This window comes from Salvelinus sp. IW2-2015, linkage group LG15 (assembly GCF_002910315.2).
Source record: "Salvelinus sp. IW2-2015 linkage group LG15, ASM291031v2, whole genome shotgun sequence".
NCBI lineage: Eukaryota > Metazoa > Chordata > Actinopteri > Salmoniformes > Salmonidae > Salvelinus > Salvelinus sp. IW2-2015.
Genome location: NC_036855.1, coordinates 23839244 through 23856454, shown reverse-complemented (window position 1 = coordinate 23856454; position 17211 = coordinate 23839244). Strand labels below are relative to the sequence as shown.

Below are 17211 nucleotides of genomic sequence, written 5' to 3'. Positions count from 1 at the left end.
AAATTATCTATAGGCTATAGCATACTGCATTTTTATCAGTTATGAAAATAAAACATTTAATGCAGAAAAATGGATCTGGTAAAAGGCTGACATTTGGATGTTTCAGTTAAAACAGACTGTCACATGACTATAGAAATGGAAACATTACAATTTTAGAGACACAAAGTAACAATAACCTATGATTAAAGGGTTAGGCTATACCGTCATCATCATTATTCACATCATTCCAATTCAATCAAGTCACAATTATCGGCTTTGGTATTGACATCAATGAACAGACTTTCCGATTATGAAATTAGGACCGAAGAAATCCACTGTTTATATAAAAAGTCTGCCTTTTCCCCTACATTTTAACAGTCAAATAAGTCAACGTAATATAAGACATCACAAAATCCATTTGGCCTACGTCGTTTTATGTAGTCTCACTATGATGCGGAAAATGTAGGCTATTTCAAAATAATTGAATACCACATTGAGTTGACTGTATAGGCTATTATAGTAAAGATCTATCCGAGGTTCAACTTTAAGGCAAGGGCCTTTTTTAAAACTATTTTGATACTCACCTCATGTCTTGATAATGTGAAAGAAATCCGTTTTGAAATCAGTATTTGTCCATATCGCCCATTGTTCCCGTTTTCAATAAAGAAATATGCATGAGAGAGACTCACAAGACTATAACATTGGAATGTTGTAAAGTGCTGCCCTACCCTGGCTGCCGAGGACACAGGTGAAGCCACTGAATACAATTAATTACAAGGAAATTAAGCTCTTTGCTTTTGAACCCATTTTAAACATGCTATAGGCCTACATGTTTAGCCTGTATAGTTTGGACTATCTTTTTCGTAAAGTATGAGACTTCCATTTATTATAATTTTTTTAACCTTGCATGCAATCACAACAGCTGTTCACTTTACTGTCAAAATTCTGATTCAGCTGATTGTTGAAACAGGGTTCAAGTTGAATGTCTAATTTCACATATAAATGCTTACAGTCTAGAAGATGGCGCCGAAGAGGATGGCTGACGTTTTACACGCCCGTAACCAATTGTGCTATTTTGTTTGTTTTTTTGCTTTGTTTGTAACTTTTTTTAAACTTATTTTGTACATAATGTTGCTGCTACCATCTCTTATGACCGAAAATAACTTCCGGACATCAGAACAGGGATTACTGACCACGAACTGGAAGAAGCTTTTTCCTTTAACAAGTCCGACAAGAAAGATATACTGCTCTCCTGGGAACAGGCCCAGATCCCCGTCATTTGCATGAAGAAAAGGCGGAGGAAAAGAGGACGCAGATCGGGCAGCATTTTGAGAATCCGGAGGCGAGCGAGCAAACTCCCACTGCCATCAATTCTACTTGCTGACATGCAATCATTGGAAAATAAAATTTATGACCTACGATTATGATTATCCTACCAACGGGACATTAAGAACTGTAATATCTTATGTTTCACAGAGTCGTGGCTGAACGACGACACGGATAATATAGAGCTGGAGGGATTTTCAATGCACCGGCAGAACAGAGAAGCTACGTCTGGTAAGACGAGGAGTGGGGGTGTGTGTCTTTTTGTCAATAACAGCTGGTGCGCGATGTCTGACATTAAAGAAGTCTCGAGGTATTGCTCGCCTGAGGTACAGTACCATATGATAAGCTGTAGACCACACTATCTACCAAGAGAGTTCTCATCTAAATTATTCGTAGCCGTCTATTTACCACCACAGACCGATGCTGGCACTAAGACCACACTTAACAAACTCTATAAGGCCATAAGCAAATAAGAAAATGCTCACCCAGAAGCGGCGCGCCTAGTGGCCGGGGACTTTAATGCACTGTAAGTGCATCAATGACGTCGTCTCAACAGTGACCGCACGTACAGTTGAAGTCGGAAGTTTACCTACACTTAGGTTGGTGTCATTAAAACTTGTTTTTCAATCACTCCACAAATTTCTTGTTAACAAACTATAGTTTTGGCAAGTCGGTTAGGACATCTACTTCGTGCATGACACAAGTAATTTTTCCAACAATTGTTTACAGACAGATTATTTCACTTAGAATTCACTGTATCACAATTCCAGTGGGCCAGAAGTTTACATACACTAAGTTGACTGTGCCTTTAAACAGCTTGGAAAATTCCAGAAAATTATGTCATGGCTTTATAAGCTTCTGATGGGCTAATTGACATCATTTGAGTCAATTGGAGGTGTACCTGTGGATGTATTTCAAGAACTACCTTCAAACTCAGTGCCTCTTTGCTTGACATCATGGGAAAATCTAAATAAATCAGCCAAGCCCTCAGATGTTTTTTTTTAGACCTCCACAAGTCTGGTTCATCCTTGGGAGCAATTTCCAAATGCCTGAAGGTACCACGTTCATCTGTACAAACAATAGTACGCAAGTATAAACACCATGGGACCACGTAGACGTCATACCGCTCAGGAAGGAGACACGTTCTGTCTCCTAGAGATGAACTTACTTTGGTGCGAAAAGTGCAAATCAATCCCAGAACAGCAAAAGGACCATGTGAAGATACTGGAGGAAACAGGTACAAAAGTATCTATATCCACAGTAAAACGAGTCCTGCATCAACATAACCTGAAAGGCCGCTCAACAAGGAAGAAGCCACTGCTCCAAAACCGCCATAAAAAGCCAGACTACGGTTTGCAACTGCACATGGGGACAAAGATCTTACTTTTTGTAGAAATGTCCTCTGGTCTGATGAAACAAAAATAGAACTGTTTGGCCATAATGACCATCGTTATGTTTGGAGGAAAAATGGGGAGGCTTGCAAACCGAAGAACACCATCCCAACCGTGAAGCACAGTGGTGGCAGCATCATGTTGTGGGGGTGCTTTGCTGCAGGAGGGACTGGTAAACTTCACAAAATAGATGGCGTCATAAGGAAGTAAAATTAGGTGGATATATTGAAGCAACATCAAGACATCAGTCAGAAAGTTAAAGCTTGGTCGCAAATGGGTCTTCCAAATGGACAATGACCCCAAGCATACTTCCAAAGTTGTGGCAAAATGGCCTAAGGACAACAAAGTCAAGGTATTGGAGTGGCCATCACAAAGCCCTGAACTTATTCCTTTTGGAAATTTGTGGGCAGAACTGAAAAAGCGTGTGAGAGCAAGGAGGCCTACAAACCTGACTCAGTTACACCAGCTCTGTCAGGAGGAATGGGCCAAAATTCACCCAACTTATTGTGGGAAGCTTGTTGAAGGCTACCCGAAATGATTGACCCAAGTTAAACAATTCAAAGGCAACGCTACCAAATACTAATTGAGTGTATGTAAACACTTGACCCACTGGGAATGTGATGAAAGAAATAAAAGCTGAAATAAATCATTCTCTACTACTATTCTGACATTTCTCATTCTTAAAATAAAGTGGTGATCCTAACTGACCTAAGACAGGGAATTTTTACACGGATTAAATGTCAGGAATTTTGAAAAACTGAGTTTAAATGTATGTGGCTAAGGTGTATGTAAACTTCTGACTTCAACTGTAGATATCCCAACCAGAAGCCATGGATTACAGGCAACATCCGCATTGAGCTAAAGGCTAGAGCTGCCTCTTTCAAGGAGCGGGACACTAATCTGGATGCCAATAGAAAATCCCGCTATGCCCTGTGGCAGGGCTTGAAAACTATTACAGACTACAAAGGGAAACACAGACGCGAGCTGCCCAATGACCGGAGCCTACCAGATGAGCTAAATGCCTTTTATGCTCGCTTTGAGGAAAGCAACACTGAAGCATGCACGAGAGCACCAGCTGTTCTGGATGACTGTGTGATAACGCTCTCGGTAGCCGATATGAGCAAGACTTTTAAACATGTCAACATTCACAAAGTGCAGGACCAGATGGATTACCAGGACGTGTACTCAAAGCATGCGCGGACCACCTGGCAAGTGTCTTCACTGACATTTTCAACCTCTCCCTGACTGAGTCTGCAATACCTACATGTTTCAAGCAGACCACCATAGTCCCTGGACAAAAGGAACACCTACGTGAGAATGCTGTTCATTGACTACAGCTCAGCGTTCAACACTATAGTGCCCACGAAGCTCATCACTAAGCTAAGGACCCTGGGACTTAACACCTTCCTCTGCAACTGGATCCTGGACTTCCTGACGGGCCACCGGATAGGCAACAACACGTCTGCCACGCCGATCCTCAACACTGGGGCCCCTCAGGGGTGTGTACTTAGTCCCCTCCTGTACTCCCTGTTCATCCATGACTGCGTGGCCAAACACGACTCCAACACAATCATTAAGTTTGCTGACGACACAACAGTGTCCTGATCACCGACAACGATGAGACAGCGTTTAGGGAGGAGGTCAGAGAACTGACAGTGGTGCCAGGACAACAACCTCTCCCTCAATGTGAGCAAGACAAAGGAGCTGATCGTGGACTACATGAAAAGGCGGGCCAAACAGTCCCCCATTAACATCAATGGGGCTGTAGTGGAGCGGGTTGAGAGTTTCAAGTTCCTTGGTGTCCACATCACCAACAATCTATCATGGTCCAAAAACAGGGCACGAAAACTCCTTTTCCCCCTCAGGAGACCGAAAAGATTTGGCATGGGTCCCCAGATCTTCAAAAAGTTCTACATCTGCACCATCAAGAGCATCCTGATCGGTTGCATCACCGCCTGGTATGGCAACTGCTCGGCATCTGTGCGAGCGTTGCAAAATAAATGTACACATACATGTTATTCAATCATTGCACCCACAATGCTCGCGCATGCCAACGAGCGTCTGTGTTGCCAGGGTCTAAAATATAAGTTGCTTCTATTTGTGACGCCGAACGCGATGCAAGTCCTGTCTCACCCATCTCCTCATTGGCTTTTAGAAGCATATACCTACGTGCCATCTCCTCATTGGTTATAACCACATGTGTGATTGAAAGATGAACTGAGGTCGGTCGGTCGGTCGGTTGTGGTAATACACCTTATTATGAAAGTTAGATGCCAATCGCCATATAAAGTCCAAAGAAAAAAAAGACTGGAAGGAGAAGAGATGACTAGAAACGATTCGGTTGACCGTTTAATGTGTGGATTAATTGTCCGAGTAGAGGACGTTGTGCACAGGTAAAAATAACAACTCAACGTTTATATCCCAGGACAAATTAGCTAGCAACAGCAAGCTAGCTAGCTAAATAGGGCAAATTAGCTAGCAACTGCAAGCTAGCTAGCTAAATTGCCATACATATTTAATGCTTTTCGACCTGTTCCCAAATTAATATAATTGTTTCAGAGTTTGTTTTGATATTTCAACCTGCGTGCCGTGATCATGTTTGGTGTGAGGGGACAAAATCTATTTGCGCACGATGGCACACGCGGACGCAGTTTGGGCATGGTGTGAGGCAAGACCTGAAACCCGACTCAATCATGACTTCAAGCCAGCGGCTTTTAAAGCTTTCACAAAGGTGTTTCCTGGGACTCACAACCGGGGTTGCTTCTTTCACATGAAACAGGCCATTTGGCGAAAAGCACAAATGCTTTCCAAAGTGCGGCAAAAGTACCTCCACGACACCGACTATGCACAAGAGATCAGGGAGCTCGGCGTGCTAGCATTCGTCCCGCCGGCTGATGTAGGCGAATGTGTCCACGACCTGCTGGCTACCCGGTTCATTCAGCGCCAGAAATGTCAACTGGAAGAGCTCCTGACATACTTTCAGACAACATGGCTTGCTTATTTGTTGATAAATACATGTTTTATAGTGAATGGTTGGTGTGAATGGATGGTGTAAAAACTATATAAAACAAAAAAACATTGTAGAAACTAGATATAGGCCTAGAAATATTATAGTTTGTTTTTAGCCTTGAGCCTTATATACTGTATATACACTGCTCAAAAAAATAAAGGGAACACTAAAATAACACATCCTAGATCTGAATGAATGAAATATTCTTATTAAATACTTTTTTCTTTACATAGTTGAATGTGCTGACAACAAAATCACACAAAAATTTGATTTCCATTGATAATTTATCAACCCATGGAGGTCTAGATTTGGAGTCATACTCAAAATTAAAGTGGAAAACCACACTACAGGCTGATCCAACTTTGATGTAATGTCCTTAAAACAAGTCAAAATGAGGCTCAGTAGTGTGTGTGGCCTCCACGTGCCTGTATGACCTCCCTACAACGCCTAGGCATGCTCCTGATGAGGTGGCGGATGGTCTCCTGAGGGATCTCCTCCCAGACCTGGACTAAAGCATCTGCCAACTCCTGGACAGTCTGTGGTGCAACGTGGCGTTGGTGGATGGAGCGAGACATGATGTCCCAGATGTGCTCAATTGGATTCAGCAGGTCTGGGGAACGGGCGGGCCAGTCCATAGCATCAATGCCTTCCTCTTGCAGGAACTGCTGACACACCCCAGCCACATGAGGTCTAGCATTGTCTTGCATTAGGAGGAACCCAGGGCCAACCRCACCAGCATATGGTCTCACAAGGGGTCTGAGGATCTCATCTCGGTACCTAATGGCAGTCAGGCTACCTCTGGCGAGCACATAGAGGGCTGTGCGGCCCCCCAAAGAAATGCCACCCCACACCATGACTGACCCACCGCCAAACCGGTCATGCTGGAGGATGTTGCAGGCAGCAGAACGTTCTCCACGGCGTCTCCAGACTCTGTCACGTCTGTCACGTGCTCAGTGTGAACCTGTCTTCATCTGTGAAGAGCACAGGGCGCCAGTGGCGAATTTGCCAATCTTGGTGTTCTCTGGCAAATGCCAAACGTCCTGCACGGTGTTGGGCTGTAAGCACAACCCCCACCTGTGGACGTCGGGCCCTCATACCACCCTCATGGAGTCTGTTTCTGACCGTTTGAGCAGACACATGCACATTTGTGGCCTGCTGGAGGTCATTTTGCAGGGCTCTGGCAGTGCTCCTCCTGCTCCTCCTTGCACAAAGGCGGAGGTAGCGGTCCTGCTGCTGGGTTGTTGCCCTCCTACGGCCTCCTCCACGTCTCCTGATGTACTGGCCTGTCTTCTGGTAGCGCCTCCATGCTCTGGACACTACGCGGACAGACACAGCAAACCTTCTTGCCACAGCTCGCATTGATGTGCCATTCTGGATGAGCTGCACTACCTGAGCCACTTGTGTGGGTTGTAGACTCCGTCTCATGCTACCACTAGAGTGAAAGAACCGCCAGCATTCAAAAGTGACCAAAACATCAGCCAGGAAGCATAGGAACTGAGAAGTGGTCTGTGGTCACCACCTGCAGAACCACTCCTTTATTGGGGGTGTCTTGCTAATTGCCTATAATTTCCACCTGTTGTCTATACCATTTGCACAACAGCATGTGAAATTTATTGTCAATCAGTGTTGCTTCATAAGTGGACAGTTTGATTTCACAGAAGTGTGATTGACTTGGAGTTACATTGTGTTGTTTAAGTGTTCCCTTTATTTTTTTGAGCAGTGTATATAAAACCATATGCACAAATGTATATATAATATTCTGCCCATACTAACTTATTTTAGGCCATAACTGAACCCATTTCTGTATATACACGCACAATATTCTACCCATGAGCGCTAATGTATATACTATATTTGTAGCCATACGTGATTAAATGAAAAGCACTAAAAACACCTGTCCATGTGAACGAATGTAGGCCAATAGGCTATACAATATTTAGAACCATATGAGTAAACGAAAAGCAGTAAACATACACATTATGAGTCTGTTATTGAAGAATGTGAAATAAACACAATCACGCAATAGGCTACAGATCACTTCACAGCTTCACCAAGAAACTCAACGTATTGTAGCCTCACGCGGATGAAAGAGTAGCGGAGGAAGGAGTTCGCTTCTGCTGCAGTGTTCATGGCAAAATATTATGTGTTGCAGTGGTGCTTCGCTTTTTCAGCGGGGACTAACATTTTTATTTTCGCCAACATTTCTGGAACCCCATTTTTTTGGCCGGAAATTCTGTAGACCACACCACAAATCTAATGAAACAACCTTAAAAATGGGTACATTTAGATTTTCACATCAACAAATAACCATCTCTCCTATCAAAGTAAAGAGAACCAATATATACAGTGCCTTCAGAGTATTCACATCCCTTTATTTATTCCACATTTTGTGTTACACACTGAATTTAAAATGGATTAAATTGAGATTTTGTGTCACTGATCTACCCACAATACCCCATAACGTCAAAGTGGAATTCATTTTGTAGAATTTTTTACAAATTAATTAAAGCTGCAATATGTAACTTTTTGGGCAACCCAACCAAATTCACATAAAAATATGAGTTATAGATCTGTCATTCTCATTGAAAGTAGGTCTAAGAAATGGTAGATCTGTTCTATGTGCATTATTTCTATGCTTCCCATTCTTAAGTTTTGTTTTTGTTACTTTCAGTTTTGAACACCAGCTTCAAACAGCAGAAAATACAATATTTTTGGTTATGGAAAATATATTTCATAGCCGTTTAGATGGTAAAATGATTCTCTACACTATACTTACTTGTTTTGTCACAAACTGAAATTAGGCGAACTATTAGAATTTTACCGGGTAATGGTGGAATGATTTCTGCATAATACATCTTTAAAAATGAAAAGTTGAAATGTCTTGAGTCAATAAGTATTCAACTACTTTGTTATGGCAAGCTTAAATAAGTTCAGTAGTAAACATGCGCTTAAGAAGTCACATAAGTTGCATGGACTTGTGTGCAATAACAGTGTTAAACATGATTTTTGAATGACTACCTCATCTCTGTAGCCCACACATACAGATAATTGTAAGGTCCCTCAGTTGAGCAGTGAATTTCAAACACAGATTCAACAACAAAGACCAGGGAGATTTTCCAATGCCTCGCCAAGAAGGACATCTATTGGTAGATGTGTAAAAAATTATTTTACACTTTGGATGGTGTATCAATACACTCAGTCACTACAAAGATACAGGTGCCATTCCTAAATCAGTTGCCAGAGAGGAAGGAAACTGCTCAGAGATTTGAGGCAAATGGAGATTTTTAAACAGTTACAGAGTTTAATGGCTGTGATAAGAGAAAACTGAGGATGGATTAACAACATTGTAGTTACGCCACAATACTAACCAAACTGACAGAGTGAAAAGGAAGCCTGTACAGAATAAAAAATATTCCAAAACATGCATCCTATTTGCAATTAGGTACGACAGTAATACTGCAAAAAATGTGTCAAAGCAATTAACTTTTTGTACTGAATACAAAGTGTTATATTTGGGGCAAATCTACAACACTGAGAACCACTTCATATTTCAAGCATGGTGGTGGCTGCATCATGTTATAGGTATACTTGTCATGAGCAAGGACTAGGGAGTTTTTTGGGATAAAAATAAACAATAGAGCTTAGCACCAGCAAAATCCTAGAGGAAAACTTGGTTCAGTCTGCTTTCGAACAGACACTGGGAGACAAATTCACCTTTCAGCAAGACAATTACCTAAAACACAAGGCCAAATATACACTTGAGTTGCTTACCAAGACGACATTGAATGTTCCTGAGTGGCCTATTTACAGTTTTAACTTTGAAAATGTATGGCAAGACATGAAAATGACTGTCTAGCAATGATCAACAACCAACTTGACAGAGCTTGAAAAATGTTACAAAGAATAAATGGGCAAATATTGTACAATCCAGGTATGCAAAGCTCTTAGAGACCCAAAAACACTCACAGCTGTAATCGCTGCCAAAGATGATTCTAACATGTACTGACTCAGGAGGTTGAATACTTATCTAATCAAGATACAGTATATTAGTGTTTAATTTTTCCATATAAAACAAATCATCTTTGAATTTTTCTTCCACTGACATTACAGAGTATTGTGTGTGGATCATTGACAAAAAAAACCAATTCAATCCATTTGAATCCCACAATGTAACATAGCAAAATGTGTAAAAAGTGTGAATACTTTCTGAAGGTACTGTACATTTATTTACTCAATACACATGAAAGGTTTGGACACACCTACTCATTCAAGGAAGGATTTTTATTTATTTGTACTATTTTCTAGATTGTAGAATAATAGTGAAAGCATCAAAACTATGAAATAACACATATGGAGTCATGTAGTAACCAAAAAAAAGTGTTGAACAAATCAAAATATATTTTATATTTGAGATTCTTCAAGGAAGCCACCCTTTGCCTTGATGACAGTTTTGCACACTCTTGGCATTCTCTCAACTAGCTTCATGAGGTAGACACCTGGAATGAATTTCAATTAACAGGTGTGCCTTGTTAAAAAGTTACATTTGTGGAATTTCTTTCCTTCTTAATGTGTTTGAGCCAATCACTTGTGTTGTGAAAGGGGTGGTATACAGAAGATAGCCCTATTTGGTAAAATACCAAAGTCCATATTATGGCAAGAACAGCTCAAATAAGCAAAGGGAAACGACAGTCCATCATCACTTTAACTTCTCTAGGATAGTGGGCAGCATTTTCACGTTTGGATGAAAAGCATACCCAAATTCAACTGCCAGCTACTCATCCCCAGAAGATAAGATATGCATATTGTTAGTAGATTTGGATAGACAACATTCTGAAGTTTCTAAAACTGTTTGAATCATGTCTGTGAGTATAACAAAACTTATTTAGCAGGCGAAACCCCGAGGACAAACCATTCAGATTCTTTTTTTTTTGAGGTCACTCTCTTTTCAATGGGTTTTCATTGGGAATACAGATTTCTAATTGACCTTCTTGCAGTTCCTACCGCTTCCACTGGATGTCAACAGTCTTTAGAAATTGGTTGAGGGTTTTTCCTTTGTGTAATGAAGAAGTACGGCCATTTTGAATCAGGGTCACTTGTTGTGTCCTGTTTGTTAGAGGCGCATGACCAGAAGGCTAGCTACAGTTTGTTTTAATCCTGTATTGAACACAGATCATCCCGTCTTCAATTTTATCGATTATTTACGTTAAAAAATACCTAAAGTTGTATTACAAAAGTAGTTTGAAATGTTTTGGCAAAGTTTACAGGTAACTTTTGAGATATTTTGTAGTCACGTTTCACAAGTTGGAACCAGTGTTTTTCTGGATCAAACGCGCCAAATAAATGGATATTTTGGATATATATGACGGAATTAATCGAACAAAAGGACCATTTGTGATGTTTATATTGGAGTGCCAACAACAGAAGCTCGTCAACGGTAAGGCATGAATTATATTTTTATTTCTGCGTTTTGTGTCGCGCCTGCAGGGTTGAAATATGCTTCTCTCTCTGTTTACTATGGTGCTATCCTCAGATAATAGCATCGTTTGCTTTCGCCGAAAAGCCTATTTGAATTCTGACATGTTGGCTGGATTCACAACCAGTTTAGCTTTAATTTGTTATCTTTCATGTGTGATTTAATGAACGTTTGATTTTTATAGTAATTTATTTGAATATGGCGCTCTGCATTTTCTCTGGCTTTTGGCCAAGTGAGACAGTAGCGTCCCGCCTAAACTCAGATTTTTGTATATAAATATGAACTTTACCGAACAAAACATACATGTATTGTGTAACATGAAGTCCTATGAGTGTCATCTGATGAAGATCATCAAAGGTTAGTAATTAATTCTATCTCTATTTCTGCTTTTTGTTACTCCTCTCTTTGGCTGGAAAAATGGCTGTGTTTTTCTGTGGCTATGTAGTGACCTAACAATCATTTGGTGTGCTTTCGCCGTAAATCCTTTTTGAAATCAGACATGTTGGCTGGATTCACAACAAGTGTAGTTTTAATTTGGTGTCTTTCATGTGTGATTTCATGAAAGTGAGATTTTTATAGTAATTTATTTGAATTTGGCGCTCTGCATTTTTACTGGCTTTTGGCCAAGTGGGACGTTAGCGTCCCACATATCCCAGAGAAGTTAAGACATGAAGGTCAGTCAATATGGAACATTTCAAGAACTTTGAAAGTTTCTTCAAGTACAGTTGCAAAAACCATCAAGCGCTATGATGAAACTGGCTCTCATGAGGACCACCACAGGAAAGGAAGACCCATAGTTACCTCTGCTGCAGAGGATAAGTCCATTAGAGTTAACTGCACCGCAGATTGCAGCCCAAATAAATGTTTTACAGAGTTCAAGTAACATACACATCTCAACATCAACTGTTGAGAGGAGACTGCATGAATCAGGCCTTCATGGTCGAATTGCTGCAAAGAAACCACTACTAAAGGACACCAATAAGAAGAAGAGACATGCTTGGGCCAAGAAACACGAGCAATGGACATTAGACTGGTGGAAATCTGTCCTTTGGTCTGCTAAGTCCAAATTTGAGATTTTTGGTTCCAACCACCGTGTCTTTGCGAGATGCATAGTAGGTGAATGGATCATCTCCGCATGCGTGATTCCCACCATGAAGCATGGAGGAGGAGGTGTGATGTGTGGGGGTGCTTTTCTGGTCACACTGATGGTGATTTATTTAGAATTCAAGGCACACTTAACCAGCATGGCTACCACATCTTAGTGGGGCTATCATTTGTTTTTCAACAGGACAATGACCCAACACACCTCCAGGCAGTGTAAAGGCTATTTGACCAAGAAGGAGAGTGATGGAGGGCTGCATCAGATGACCTGGCCTCCACAAATCACCCGACCTCAAACCAATTGAGATGGTTTGGGATGAAATGGACTGCAGAGTGAAGGAAAAGCATCCAACAGGTGCTCAGCATATGTGGGAACTCCTTCAAGACTGTTGGGAAAGCATTCCAGGTGAAGCTGGTTGAGAGAATGCCAAGAGTGTGCAAAGCTGTCATCAAGGCAAAGGGTGGCTACTTTGAAGAATCTCAAATATTTGTTGTTTAACACTTYTTTGGTTACTACATGATTCCATATGTGTTATTTCATAGTATTGATGTCTTCACTATTATTCTACAATGTAGAAAATAGTCTAAATAAATAAAAACCCTTGAATGAGTAGGTGTGCCAAACTTTTACCTGGTACTGTATATATTTTTATTATCTTTCTCAATAACGTTAATATATTGTCCTATGAAATAATACGTACTCTGGTTCTCCCCCTGAAAGAAAATGTTTTATTTTGCGATCCCACTGCAATTCCATTTGAATAACACTGCTGTAATGGAACCATTTGCCAACTGCCCCTTCTCTATCCACCTCCTCACTGTCCTACTCTGACGCTTCAGCTACAGGAAGACTGATTTGCAGGAAAATCATGGGGGAATCTTGAAACCATTTAATTGAAAACATTGAGTGGGTGTGTGTCTGTGTGGATTTTTGGTTTTATTATCCTTGGCTCAGGGGTTAAGTTTAGGGTTACAATTAGGGTTAGGGGTTAGGGTTAGATTTAGGGGTAAAGGTTAATGGGAGTCAATTGTTTGATCCACACAAGGATAGTAAAACAAACGTGTGTGTGGGCTTGTATACTATCCTCGTGGGTACAGTCCCCACAAGGATAATAAAACAAGGAAAATTATCCCTCATGGGGACATTTCCCAGGTCGCTACAACGACAAAGGCTATTTTAGGTTTAAGGTTAGCATTAGTGTTAGAATTAGGGTTCGGTGTTAGGTTTAGGGGTTAGGATTAAAGTTAGGGAAAATATAATTTTGAATAGAAATCTATTTTAGGTCCCCACAATGACAATAAAACATATGCTGTGTGCGTGTGTGAGAGAGAGTGAGAGGTTTGGGGCATTGAGTGTAGTCTACTCACTGGGCCTCAGCACATGGAGGGAGCAGTGACGGTCCAGCCATTGCAGTGTGGTCTCACACAGCTCCCCTTTGCTTGTGGTGGAGACAGTCCCATTGAAGGACTCAAACAGGGGTTTAATAATGATGCTGAACTAAGGATTGGTGGTCAAGGGTCAAACACACACTATTGAGGGAACAGATCCAAAGTTGCATCCAATTTCAATCTCAGAAGACATATGAACGAACCTCTCTGGCAGAAAGGACCTCAGATGTACTCAGATGGCTCATGGTATACAGTCCTATATTATACTACTTCATTTTCTACAGTCGTAACCTTTCACAAGTCCCCCTGAAACCTTTTCCGACAGTCAAAAATGATAGCTCTTCTTTGCCTATATACAGCATCTAATCTAGCCATCTGACATAAATTAAATACATATTAAAAGTAGCCTGATTGAATCTTATATCATTATGACAAAGTCATGTTAAATGCAAAAGTCATGTTAAATGTCAGTGATAAGGGTAAAAAAGGATACGATCCAAAACTTCCAGTTCTGAAGGGTGCGGCTCTTCACGTACTCATCAAACTTCTCCCGCATGTGGTCGAATCGGTGGCGTGTGATGGGCACACCTGTAGCAGGCAGCTGCTCCTGACACACACTGTGGCACAGCAATAACACACAGATCAGATTACTATGTCATGTATACTCATACTCAAACTGTGTCCTGAACTCGTCTACTCAGATAAGAGAGATAACAGTGAGGCAGTACATACTTTATGGAGGCATTGACCTCCTCAATCTCCTCCCGTAGCCTTTTGGTCTCCTCCTGCATCKGTTGCCTCTCCTGCTGCAGCTTCCTTATGTACTCCACTGTCTTCTGCAGCGTGCCTGCATTACTGATCTGGTATCAAACACAACAAGAATAGGTGGCGATATTGGAAAGGTCATGACACGTCGTCAACTGCTGGAGCATTCAACAATGTGTGGGTATGTATCATTCTTTCATGGCTTTACCATTTCAGACAGAAGATGTGATATATTACCTGTAAAAGAAAATTAAACCATGGGTGCTGTTTACATTTCACATTAGAGAGGTGTTAAACAATGGAAGTGTTAATGAATTTACCTGCAGAAAAAGCATAGAACCATTCACACAGCCCCGATAACTGTATTTGGTTATAGGGCTTTTAATTTACAATGGGTTTTTTACCCCCTACCCCCTTCATATATATGCAAAATCTGGTATAGAAAAGCAGGCATGGTAAATGTGTGGGATTTTGGTCTGTGTATGAAAGGGATACTATATTTGTACCCTGTACCTGAACATAATAGGATGTGCAAACACTATGCTTCTGAACTGATCTTTAAATAAAAGCCATCAAAAGCTAGATCTGGAAGATATTAGTAGGAGGACTCAGTAGACAGATGACAGACAGACATGGCTTTACATTGGACTGGGACTTGAGAGCAGGAATCAGGCTGCACAGCATTTTGAAGCCAATGTTGATGTTAAAGCGCCTCTTCTGTTCAGCAGTGATATGGGTCACCCTACGGCTCTGGAACAGACAGGGAGAGAACAGACACACACATAATCAGAATGATTAGTCTGCAATGCTTCAACGGCAGGCACACAACACTGGACCTGCTTGAAAAAGCTGGAGTCATACACAGACAGAGAATAGTAGGCAGGAGGGTGGGCTGTTGTTACCTGGTTGGACTCGTTCTTGGAAAGGGCAATGCAGCTGCTGTGTGGAGACTGAGGACTGGAGACCTGCTCTGACCCACACAGTGACCCCTGACCTGAGCCACGGTCCTCATGCCCTGGGAGACACAAATTATCCACACTTACCAAAAACCATCATAACAAAGACTGCTACACCAGTGAGCACCAACTCACATTAAAGACAATTCATTCATTTTATGGGAAGCAGATCAGTACTGTAAACATTCCAAAACAATGTGTATGAATGTGTTACCATGCCACATCCTGTATGCACATGTAGAGCTAATAGATTGATAGCTTAGGTTTGACTGGAGGAAAGCACCCTGTGACACATGACTGAGTTTAGTGTACATACATATAACAAAAAAAGTAAGGGCCTGGCGTATGTCACTCTCACCAGTACTTGTGGAGGGTTCTTGTTTCTTGCGGTTGGAAGAGTAGGTCTCCTCTTTAGGGATAATGAGCTGGGGAGACTTCGGAGTCTGTGGAAGGATGTGAAATCCAGGAGCCTGAGATAGAGGGATGCGAAGAAATAAAACACAAAGTAAATGAAAACGATCTTAATTAAAACAGTTGAATGCAAAGGGGGCGATTCAGAGCAGACCGGGTCTTACCCTTGATAGGCTGGAGGAGCCGATAACCACGCCAGTTGAGGGAACCACATTTGCTTTCAGGGCTTTTGGAGTAACAATCACTGCACTGGTATGCCCTGGGACAGCAAAACATCATCTGTCAGGGCCTTTGACATTAAAACCACAGGGTAAATGCTGACTGTCTCATGTATTTAATGTCTAATATTGAGCCTGGATGTCATTGATGATCTTTGCTAGGATCATTTCGGCTGAATCGCCTACAAACATTGACTAGTTTTCATTTAGTTTTTCATTACAATAGTGACTGACTATATAATGATAGGGGGTAGCACCACCTAGTGGTGAGATCAGACAGCTCTAGTGGAGCAGTAATCCCCCACTTCAATAAATACTATTGTTTCTAATGTGGTCGTTTTTTTCTGGGTAGCACCGGCTAGGCATGTATTAATTCAATATTACATTTGATATTAAATCAATCCACCATTCTTATTCAGCAACAGCTAAACCTTTTGTGATGTGATTAACTCACCTGTTAGGATGAGGTGAGACGAGGAGATGGCAGGAACAATCCTTTGCACACGGCGTGTCTTTTTGTTGGAGCAAGAGGGCTGGATGGGTCTGGGCCGGGCGAAAGTCTGGGGGTGTTGTGGGGTGGCGGCAGGTGAGGGTGCCAGGGGCTGGAGGGGTGGTGGTGGAGGTGCCCGGTTTAGGGAGCTGAAGTCAGAGCCGTGACTGAAGGTGGTGGCAGCATCACTGGGTATAACAGTGGAGGTGGTTGTATGTGTGATGACAGATGAGGGCGGGGAACCGTCCAGGCTTGTGGCATCGTCTAGGGGTGGGGGGGCTACTAGTGTTGGGGTGGCAGCACCCTGGCAGGGCTGGGTGTGCCGCACTGTGGGAAGGGCTGAGTGTTGCATGAGGGAGGAGCCTCCAGCATGAGCACTAGAGGGCACCGGCCCAGAGAACAGAGGCATGTAGTTCTGTACGTAAGAGGGGCTTCCACTGGTCCCACTGGTTTGATTGGACATGAGGGAGGAGATAGTCAGGGGGGCTGGGGAGGCGATGAGTCTGTGGTCATGACTGGCGGACAGGAGGTCAGCTGAGAGGTGCATGGAGGAGAGAAGCTGGCCCTATCAAGTCACAAGGACAAGAGCAAAGATAGCACATTTATAATGTTATCAGCTAGTAAGATGTTGTGAAAACATCTAAGAATAAAAGGCAGGTGTGTTAGGTCTGGGGGTGTGTTTGGGTTGAGGTTCACAGGGAC

At 42.0% G+C, this 17211-nt stretch overlaps 1 protein-coding gene across 2 annotated transcripts in view; it reads right to left on the bottom strand.

Annotated features, from left to right (window-relative positions):
• Positions 1-17211, bottom strand: part of LOC111974538 (MLX-interacting protein-like) — a 55114-nt gene that overhangs the window by 6413 nt on the left and 31490 nt on the right. The window contains exons 9-17 of one of the 2 annotated variants that reach the window (XM_070447034.1): positions 16474-17074; positions 15966-16060; positions 15749-15860; positions 15337-15449; positions 15077-15184; positions 14402-14529; positions 14163-14286; positions 13649-13778; positions 8702-9439 (exon numbers count right to left, since the gene is read on the bottom strand). In XM_070447034.1, the coding sequence (XP_070303135.1) occupies positions 9417-9439; positions 13649-13778; positions 14163-14286; positions 14402-14529; positions 15077-15184; positions 15337-15449; positions 15749-15860; positions 15966-16060; positions 16474-17074 (1434 nt within the window). In that variant the 3' untranslated portion in view covers positions 8702-9416. Of the gene's footprint in view, positions 1-8701; positions 9440-13648; positions 13779-14162; positions 14287-14401; positions 14530-15076; positions 15185-15336; positions 15450-15748; positions 15861-15965; positions 16061-16473; positions 17075-17211 lie in introns of those variants that run through there. The other variant, XM_024002297.2, reaches the window with a different exon arrangement.